Genomic DNA, 10,839 nt, shown 5'->3' with positions numbered 1-10,839 from the left:
ATTTACCATTTATTGAATGTCAAGGTTGAAACCCTTGGTTTCCTGCTGTCACCTAGCAATTTTTGGCCTACTGCGATGACGGAAACACTGGGTAAGTACTATGGGTAGTGGTGTATGAACACAAAAGCACTGTGATCTACGAAACACATTTTATTGGAACTTGTTTGTAGAATTATCTTCTCTCTGGAGATTACATGCACCTGAAGAATAAAATCAAATCATTCATATATGAGTATGACGTACAACGAATGAACAAAGCTATGAAGTCTGTGAAATTTATCCAGAAATATTTTTGTCAGAGGTTATCTTTCCATTGGCTTATTTTCAAATGATACTGTGACTCCTTTCATACTCATCAGGCGGGTCAAGATGATTGGTGACTACATTTTCTGAAAAGGAGTTCATGTGCTATGCTTGTCGCTTCTCTTTTATGGGCCCTTGCTGAAACGATTTTGATTATAGTCTTAGTACAATGTTTGTCTTTGTTTCATCATCGTCAGTATCTTTGACATAGTTTCATGCACAGAGTGGGAACTGTCTCTGTAATACATACTACAAGTCCTTGGAAAGAATGTTGGATCTGACTGTTGGAACTGACAAAGGTTTTTGATTTTATTGAAGCAAGACCCATTCATTGCCAGTTTCAATCACTCATTAAACTTAGTGAACGTTAACATGTAGATGTAATGAGTGTAAACCTCGTGTACACGATTGTGTGCTAAGACTTTAGAAGCTTTTAAAGGAAGTGGTTGTGAAAAGGGCTGAGCCTGGTTCTATGCCTATTTTCAAACACTTCTGCAGTAGCTTGGATGCTAAAGCATTTGCTGGTACAAACAGAGGCCCAGGTTGGATTCCCCTCATAGGTACAATATGTGAAGCCCATTTCTGACATGCCATGATGTTTCTGGGATATTGCTAAAAGTGGCAAGAAACCATATTCACTCAAACTCATAGAGAAATTACTGGCTTCTGAGATACTGCTAGAAAACGGACACTCTCACTACATTATTAAAAGAAAAGACCAGATTATCCAAAAATGTAAGAAGTCTCTGCTAAAGCCATAGTTCAGAGTCTTTTATTACGACTGTCATGAGCATAATTATATTTTTCTTCCGTGCCATGGCTGACCATTCTTGGACTGATATGACTGGACACTGATGACCAAGGGTCTGAGCCATTGCATTAGGGCTTATGCATATGTTAGGGTAACAAGGATACTGAATTTGAGATCAAATATTTTTTCAATGATTTTCATATTTGATTAATCAGCACCATGGTTGTGAAAAAAATATTCTTCACAAGTAATTGATTCAGCTGTTCTCAGTTCACGAATTGGTTGAAGAAACTGTGTCCGATACTTGCCTTGTGGCTATTTTACATGGTCCTTCACAAAATTGTAAATCTGAAAGAATAACATTCAGTGTAAATACATGGACATTCCACACACATCATCACATGTATTGCCATAATAGATTCAGTGTGATTTGCTTCTGGAACGTTGATATTTGGGCATATTTATTTTGACAGAATTGAGAGCGCTCAGTTTTATAGCTCATTTGTATTTGTTCAGCTCAACTTTGTTTACGACAGAAGCATACACTTTCACCTGTACAACATTTGTAACATTTCATGTTTATGTACGGCTGATTTCTTGGAGATGAGGACTGTGAATCCAACCAGTTTGTGGCCATGACCAGTGCAGCGACAAAGTGGAAGTGGGGAAGGGACTTACCCTACGGAATTCAGCTATAAATTCTCCCTCATCTATGACACCATCAGCTGAAACATGTATTGTGCTAGTGAGGCGAACTGCTTAATTAGTCAGTGGTGTTTGTGGAGACCATATTTGCGGAATCATCGAATTAAAACAGCAGTTAGTCATCCTGAAACTGGTAGCTTTGACACTTTGAAGGGCTAGTAACTCACAAGCAATTATAATAGGTTATATGAAAAAGGGTTAACGCCGTTCATGATTTTGCTTTCATTTAGTGATGATGATTCGTGTTTGTGTGAGTGAGTATGAGTGAGCGAGTGTGCGTGCGTGAGTTCATGTGTGTACTCATCCACGGTTATTCCGATCCGTTCTCTAGCACCCGGTCACTTAGTTGTGATGCCACAATTTAACATGGATGCCCAATCAGATACAGAATGGTGACTTCGAGAAGATCAGTCCTAGTTTTAAAAGATCAGTTTCCTCAGAGCTGGTTGTCTTTGATGAATAAAAGCTCCAATGCTCTTTATTATAGGACTATAAAAGACTCCCTAACATTTGAACGTTACTTTTCCCTTCCAATCAATGTGTATATGCCAATTCTGAAATTCAGGACAACTAACCACAATCTACCCACTGAGACCGGCCGCTGGGAGAGTATAACAAGAGGACGTAGAACATGTAAGCTATGCGACTCCCCAGCAATAGCCGATGAACTTCATTATTTACTGCGATGTAATTACTTTAATGATATTAGACTAAAATATATCCCTCCACGATACCTCAAATGGAAAAACCTGGCTACCTTCAGCCAATTAATATGTACCAAAAAACCGCAGAATTGAAAAAAAACTGACGATATTTATTAATTGTATACCGTCACACTTTAAACATTAACTATGGCCCATCTTGCAAATTTTTTCTATCCAGTCCGATTTTCTGTACTCTTGTACCACCGCTGGGTGGTTGAAGGAGAATAAAGAAGTTTGAAGTTTGAAGTTTGAAGTTTGAAGTTATATCCCTTTAACACTGAACATCTTTAGACTAACCAATAAGGAAATCGACGCTGCATGCTAACTCTCTATGCATTCCGCCACCTAAACAATTAACAAGGAACTTTGGTGAAATAGCTGAAAAATAATCCTCATAAAGGTTTTGTGTGTACTTTCTTTGTACGACATCCCATACGGTGACGGCATAAAAAATGGTGTCGCTGCACTGCAGCTCACCTTCATATGTAATAGACAAAGCAGATGTTCATTCTATAGCCCCAACAAAACGGTTGACAAGGAAATAAATACTCATTTACTCACAGTTTGAATCATATTCCATGAATAGCCGTGGCACCTCTTGTAGTGTGATGGCACCGTTGTGGTCATGATCAATGAACTGGAACAGCTCCGTGGTGATGAACTTGGAGAAATGCGACACAGCTGCGTACTCTGTGATGGTGACCCGCTGATCACCTGAAGATAACCCAGTTAGTTGTGCAGATCAAACAGTTCAAGTCTGTTGCTCCGCTCATTATACGCTGGACTATACTGCTCACGGAGGTGTATAAAGCGGCTTCACACGGAAAACTAAAGTTTGACAACTCGCCACCAATACCAATTTCAGAGTTGTTAAACTGTGTTGTGGAGAAACAGTCTCTATTCTTACCAAGTTTTCCATCAAACTTCGTGTCAAACTCGATTTGTTCAGAAACAACCAATCGCAGTCAACTAAAAAGACACGAAAGTGTGACAATGCGTATTTGACGTGAGTTTGTCAATATTACAACATGTTTTGTCAAACGTTTGCCGTGTGTGAAGGCCGCTTAACAGCCAGGTTGCGTTAGCGTTAACATTTCATTCTACCGGGTACTCATGCTCTGATGAGAGAACACAGATGAATGATGTTAAGAACATACTCATTCGCTATTGTATCTCAGGATACTTATTTGTACCATTTACAATCGTTTTGAATGCTAGTTTCTCACCGTTCACATCTTGTTCACTCCACAGTTTTTCAAAGTCCAGTAGCGTCAAAATTCCATCATGGTCTACGTCATTTCTGTCGAAGCTCATCGCAAAAATTTGATCCAGACTTGGGGTTGTCGTGGACACTGGAACTGCCGTGGCAGCGTGTGTAGACGTCGTTGACGTCGTGGGGTTAATTGACGTTGTCCTGTCAGTGTGTGGAACTGGTGTAGCTTTGGCTGTTGATTTGTCGGAATTAGAATCTGGGCGTGTTGGAGTGTTTGTCTCTGTAGGCTTGGTCGAGGTACCCTCTGTATGCTTTGAGGTGGCTGTCTTTTTAGGTATAATGGAAGTAGAACCCGGATGTGTTGGTGGTGTTGTTTTAAGCTGTGTTTGTCTTGTGGTGGCGTCGCCGTGACTTGCTAAAGTTGGTGTCGGATGTCTGGCTGTAGTATGTGAATGATGCCTTGATGTAGAACTTCCCGGAAGAGTAGACGTCTGATTCGTAGAAGAGCCTGTAGTAAGTATGTACGTGTGCTATTTAGGGACAGGTACATGTAACCTTCATAAGCAGGGCATGTATAATTCATATGAAAGTGCCTGGATGTAAAAACGTTAGTAACGTTAGGTGCCCGAAACGCGATGTTGATTGTGATCTTCAATATCTACTACACAGGAGTACGAATCACTGGTTGGACAATGATTTTTAAAAATACAAATCTAGCTAGACTTTTGCAATCCTAATTTATTTTTAGATGTTATGATTATCACATATCGATTTGGATCGGTGGAAAAATTAAGATTTTAGAACATTCTACTGCTACTCTCATTACATAAAATACACGTTCATTCAATCTGAGCTACAAGTTCATCATAATATATGCAAAAAATAGATGCTTGCAAAATTCTTTGCTTTTAATGATTTTAAATTATTGCTCGAAACAGTGAGTTCATACGTAAGGCGTTTAACATAATAAAGCACTTGGTATATAGATCTACATGTAAATACCATCAGAACACAATCCACAGTATCTAGGACACATTTCCCTCGTGCTCTGACTGTTCCTGAAAGTGGTACATATGTGGGCCGTGTGGTCCAGGTCAGCGCAGTCGACTCCGTCAGCGTCGCGGCATGTTGAGGCCACTGTTGGGTCTAAAAGACATGAACACGTATACGTGTTTGCGTTTTGATGGCGTGTTCTTTCTTTGAAATTGGCCATAAAGTGAGTTGAGCTTTACGCTTTTAGCAATATTTCATCACCGCGGGGGGCACCATGAATGGACTTCACACATTGTACCTATGTATGGAATCGAAGCGTGGTTCTCGGCGTGGCGCTTTAACAACTAGGTTAGCGTACTGCCCCCAAAATAGAAGTTCGTTTGATTTGTGTGTTAGAGAGCTGTTTGATCTGGAAAAAAAAACATATTTGCTGTGTGTTTTACATTGTGTTTTCACAGGAAGCTTTTACAAATGTATGTTAGTCGTTCATCGAAATACTGTATGTTGTCATTCACCTTGATCCATAACGATAATATGACTAATTGGTACATCCTATGTTGTGGAAACACGACGACGTCGTCCTTGTAATTCCCCGCACAAAACATATGAGTAATTGATTGAGGTACATGCGGCGTAAAACAACAAACAGTCATTAATTTGCTGTTCACTGAAGTCGAGATCCTGGCAATGCAAAGACGGATACATGACAAGTGATTATCGAAAAGGGGGACACTCGAGAAAACAAAAGGGACGGTTGTCCCTCTGTACCTAATATATCCCTATAAGTACTGCCCGCGAAGATCCGAGTTAGAATTTATCTTCAGCATCCCATTCTTGTCGGAAGAGGCGACTAATGGGAACGGGTGGTTAGACACATGTCATCGTGTCCCGATTACGTAAATCGATGTTGATCACTGCATGGATTGGCTTGTCCAGGCTGGATTATCTACATACCACCGCCATGTCGCCGGAATATTGGTGTGTGCGGCGTTAAACAACAAACAAACTACTAAGTTCTGCCATCCACCCGCCACCACTCAGATAGACAGTACCAGGAGTACAGAGGTGACAATATCTGGGACAGAGGTCTTTGGTGTTCTGGCTGTCGCGGTAGACGGTGCAGATCTGGGCAGTGCGGTCAAGGTCGGCGCAGTCAGCTCCCATGGCATCCACGCAAGGTCCAGTGAAGGAGGAAGATGTCGACGCAGGGCTGCCGACTGATGTTGTTGGTGGTGTTGCCTGAGCTGTGATATAAATGAAAAGTAGTTACGTCGCCATTGTTACATTCACATCACAAGCCTATGAGAGTTAAGTTCTGGACTGCTGCAATGGTGTTTTGTATGGGCTTCCCCGATCATCTTATGACCCAACTCCAGAAGGTGCTCTGATCTTCTGTCAGCATAATATTATCATAAGAACAAACGTATACACTCCCAGTGCTGCAGGCATTGCATTGTATTAGCGGCGGTAGGGTGGCCTAGTGGTTGAAGCGACCACTCATCACGCTGAAGACCCGAGTTCGATTTCCCACATGGGACAATACGTGAAGCCCATTCTTGGCGTAACCTGCAGTGATATTGCTGGAATGAAACACTGAAACAATGAAAAATCGGAGTAAATCTTAATGTCTATCTCATAAGTGAACTTTATTACCTGTGCCACACAGTCCACAGAACCTCGGACAGTACTTCTTGGTGTCCTCACTGTCGCGGAAGACCGTACATATTTTCGCAGTTCGGTCAATGTCAGCACAGTCGAATTTAGGATCGTCTTTGCATGGACCGTTGTATGGAGCACCCGTAACATGATGCATACTGGATGACGTTGTCATTGCTGAAGACGTCGGAGTTTGGTTCCCTGGTTTGAAAATATGCCGTGTACAATGTCTTTGATCCTATTCCCAAAGCGTTCGTAGTAGCTAACTATTGTACTCTGCAGAACACACGCTTACGAATGTCCTTGACTTTGAACGGGATGCAAGCAAAATATAGTGGTGTCAAGATACTTAATGAGATTATTATTTTTTAAGTCTGATAACGTAATGGCGTCTCTGTGAAGACGTCGGCCTTTGGGTCCTTAATTAGTTTGAAAATTTGTTGTGTATGATGTCCCATGTCCCGATCCACAGATCGTTCGTAATTACGAACGATCGTAACCCTATAGTTACCACAGGGTTACGAATGTGTGGCGCAACGGTCGTGTTGATCGGTCCGAGAATACGATTACAAGATTGACTGATGTCAAGTTAAATGCTCAAATTAATTTATGAAATAAAGTATTGCAATTATGTGATTATAATCATGATGCCAACCGTTTCCACAGAGTCCGCAAAATTTGGGGCAGTACTTCCTGGTCTGGTCACTGTTGGGGAACGCTGTGCATATATGCGCAGTTCGGTTCAAGTCAGCACAGTCCATACCAGGGTCGTCTTCACATGGATCGTTGGGGTCGTTGGGGTCGTTGTATGGAACAGCAGTTGCCTTCACCGCCCATACCGATGTTGCAGCTGACTGGGATGATGCCGTTGCTGGAAATGCTGATGGTGAATGTTTGATAGTTCCTGATTCGTATCATATTACCGGTGTAACCTATAATAACACCGGGATTCACGAATTATGGGTTCAGGGGGCGTGTCCTTGTGTACTACATATACTAAACAGCAAAAGTAACATAACGGGTTTTTTAAATGGAAGACATAAACATGAACGCTTACTTTTTTGAGATTTCATTTTTCCGATACTTGCGTTTCTTTTGCCGTTCAGTATACACTGCAACACTGTAGCGTAGTAGTTACAACTCGGGTTCGATTCCCCATTTAAGGTCGATTTGTTCAGAAAATTGTTGGAGTCTCCAGCAGTGTTGTAACTGTAATATTGTTAACATAGGCGTAAAACCATACTTACTAGCTCACTTGCTGAAGTCTCGGGAGGACTGAAGGTCATCAATACAGGAACATTAAGACACATGAACAGTGAAACATCAGACACGCAGTGAGATACATACAATATCGATACAATAAGCGTAACGACGAGGGGAGGTCAAGTTCAGAGTGACATGGGATTAGCGGGTCTGTGACGTACTTGAGGCAAACGATTATCACCACTGACACACATGGTCTGGCGTATACACTGCTCAGACACACATGAGTCTAGCGAAGATCCACTCAAACACACATGAAGTGAACGGGTAGCCTCGCGAATATATTGCTCAGACACACATGAGCCTGGCGGAGATCCAAATGAGACACACATGAGGTGAGTGGAGATCCAGCTCAGACACACATGAGCATGGCGGAGATCCGACTGAGACACTCATAAGGTGAGTGGCGATCCAGTTCTGACATTCATAACCGAGCAGAGACCCAGCTTGCCACAGAGACTAGAGTAATTCATGCCGACATGACTCGTACCATCAGAGTCCACAATATTTTGGACAGAACGTTTTGGTTGCGTCACTGTTTAGCTGCTTGGAACAGATCTGTCTGGTGCGTTCAAGCACAGCACAGTCTAAGCTTGGGGAGACTTCAAACATAGCTGGAGATGCAATGATTAGCATGAACAGCAACGATAGGGTGACCGCCAGGATGATATAAAACTGTTCCTGGGTTAGGTCGTATAGTTCACAGAGAGCTGAGAATCCGTTAACAGGGGTAATAAAGCTCATCTTTACGTAATGTACGTATCAGGGAAAAGCTCAACATATATGAGAGATTACAGTTATTGATACCGTTAGATGTTGGTGCCGTATCATCATCAATACTGTTTGAAGCACAAGTTATCAGATGATAATCTCTCTACGCGCTACAGTCACAAGGTACAGCACGTTTCAGTAAAACTCTCCCCAATGACACACTAACTCAAAAGCAAATAATCGTAAATAACTACGTGCATTGGAAAACACTCTGCAGAATTTTGTCATAAGTTATGTCTATAACATAAAAAATGTTGTGTAAAAATCATCATTGTTTTCATAGGCAATATCACGATTTGTGAGAAGGATGTAGCGACAGCACAGGTTACAGCCAGGTAAGCGAAAACAGAAAAAAATACAAACAAACAAAAAAACTCACCGGCATCCGTCGCCCTGATGCACAGATGAAGCGACAATAATACGAAGTAACCTAAAACATGAAAATCCTTAAAAGATCCAGGTCCAGAATTTGTCGTGAGCAACCCATGCTTTTCTTTCCAAGTGAAGACCTGGGTTACATTTGGTCTTCTGTAAACCATGTTTGTCGTCAGAGGACTCCAAAGGAACCTGTGGTCAGGCTCGCTGACTTAGTTAATGCTTTCATAGCATCCCAGTGTCGGTGTTCATGACGTTAATCACTGTCCTTCCTTGTCTACACTCAATTACTTACATATTGCCATCGTGTAGCTGGGATATTGCTGATGACAGCGTTAAAACAACAAAGAACAAAAAAAAAAAAAAAACACAAAACAAAACCAAAACCAAAAACACCAAAACAAACAAACTTTCATGAAAATCGTAACACACAGTCGAATGTCTCCACTTGTATTAGCGTCTTTTGTTTGTCAGTGAAGAGCTCATCCATCGCCAATACTCGCTAATTTCGATCCCAATAGAACCAGACCACGGAGAATAGACAATGTACCTCATTCTGCAGTATGTTCTCACGCATGATGCATTAACATAGTGCACACAAACCCGTGAAGTATCGTGACCGTGAAGAACTCCTGAAGAGGCAGTGCACTCAGTATGTATTGGAGGTATCTACATCCACTAACGTTAAACGTTAAATATTTTCCCATGTTCATATTCATATTTGCAAGACCATATTTTGCGTTTCTTTTGCTGTTTAGTATAGATACAACTGTACTTACTGTTCTGCCAATTACAGAAACATTAATTCAGTGGCTCTAATACAATAGTTATTTGTTTAACTTAGAAACAGTTCAATCTAAAATATATTTCCTCTTAGAACGTACATTTTCCAACACATTATTCCCTTACCTGTGGTTTTAGGATAGATAAGGTGTATGGCTTTATCTGGCGACCCAATTCCAAGTATGGCAATGCAATACACTTGTTGTCGGTAAATATATGTTCATATGTTTACATAACAGACCATGTCAGACACATATGCATAACATTTTCCAAGTGTTTTTGATTTCCGACTGTTTTTCATTAATATATTATATTAATTGGCATACCTACAAAGCTTGAAGAGCATAAATTCATGTAACCAATGACAACTATTAACTCAAAAGATAGTCACGACTAATTAACGTGTTACAACACCACAATGGTCATGAATTTATATCTGATGGGTAACCAACAGTATTTTCTGTGATTAAGGCAAAATGCGTGACTTACCTGTGAGGGCACCCATGGCGAGGTGATAAGGTGAAGATTATCACAAAGGTCATAGGTCACACAATGACCAATCGGGTTGTGATTCACACTAAATCAGTAAACATGTGTTGAGATAAATGGACTATCAACACGTATTAACACTATAATGCTCAGTGGTAGGTCATCGTTGTATCCATGACAACATGATGTTGAAATCACGTGGGTAACCCGTGTATCACTCTTGCGCCTTGTTTGATTGTTGCACTCAGCAATATTCCAGCTAATGGCAGTTGTCTGTAACTAATCAGGTCTGGACCAGACAATCCAGTGATCAACACCATAGCATCGATCTACACAACTGGGATACGAGGACACGTGTCAGCAAAGTCAGGAAGACCTGACCACTCGATCCCGTTAGTCGCCCCTAGGTTACTGAAGATCAGTTCTAAATTGGATCTTCACGGGCAGACGCAGAGCAAGTCATTTTTGTTTCGTGTAAGCCCGACGATAGGTTGCGAAGCTATTATACACTGAGAGCTTCGACAGCCTTTTTCAGCCACAGTTATGTGTAAGCCCGGGCTTTTTACATAATGGCAGCCACGCCCTTTACGGGTTCACTCTTGTGTTGCTGAAACGGAAATGAAAAAGTGAATTTAAACAGTCAGAAAACATAAGCATGCATATTGATAATAACGTAAAAATAAAAAAACAACAAAAAAACCCAGTCACTTTATGACTTTTATTACAGTCATACTGTAATCTACAATAAACTGTTTTTTGACAAGTCGATACATGGTGTTCCTACTGCCATGGAATAAGTCTTGCAACACAATCTACAGAACTGCAGACAGTAA

The 10,839-nt window shown here is 41.1% G+C and overlaps 1 protein-coding gene across 2 annotated transcripts; it reads right to left on the bottom strand.

The window, feature by feature from the left end:
• Positions 1-132: 132 nt before the first annotated feature.
• Positions 133-10,201, bottom strand: LOC137272509 (uncharacterized). Of its 2 annotated transcripts, none has more exons than XM_067804895.1 (11): positions 10,007-10,201; positions 8,739-8,789; positions 6,981-7,205; positions 6,323-6,526; positions 5,722-5,913; positions 4,679-4,822; positions 3,690-4,184; positions 3,025-3,177; positions 1,733-1,779; positions 1,363-1,402; positions 133-200 (listed from the first exon to the last, which is right to left on the bottom strand). In XM_067804895.1, exons 1-10 carry the CDS (start codon positions 10,020-10,022, stop codon positions 1,370-1,372), a joined length of 1,560 nt encoding a protein of 519 aa, XP_067660996.1. In that variant the 5' UTR covers positions 10,023-10,201; the 3' UTR covers positions 133-200; positions 1,363-1,369. The 2 variants fall into 2 exon arrangements, with proteins under 2 accessions (XP_067660996.1, XP_067660997.1); XM_067804896.1 differs by having other exon boundaries at positions 6,981-7,196; positions 10,007-10,182.
• Positions 10,202-10,839: the final 638 nt, after the last annotated feature.

Source organism: Haliotis asinina, chromosome 2 (assembly GCF_037392515.1).
Source record: "Haliotis asinina isolate JCU_RB_2024 chromosome 2, JCU_Hal_asi_v2, whole genome shotgun sequence".
Taxonomy (NCBI): Eukaryota; Metazoa; Mollusca; class Gastropoda; order Lepetellida; family Haliotidae; genus Haliotis; species Haliotis asinina.
Note: the sequence above shows the minus strand (reverse complement) of the source record. Positions and strands in the feature narration are given on the sequence as shown.

Bases quoted from the DNA above. Each gene is read 5' to 3' on its own strand.
- LOC137272509 (XM_067804895.1), bottom strand. The intron at 6,527-6,980 runs GTTGGCATCATG...TTTTCAAACCAG, and splicing joins TTGCGGACTCTGTGGAAACG to GGAACCAAACTCCGACGTCT. The intron at 1,403-1,732 runs GTAAGTCCCTTC...TTATTCTTTCAG, and splicing joins TTATAGCTGAATTCCGTAGG to ATTTACAATTTTGTGAAGGA.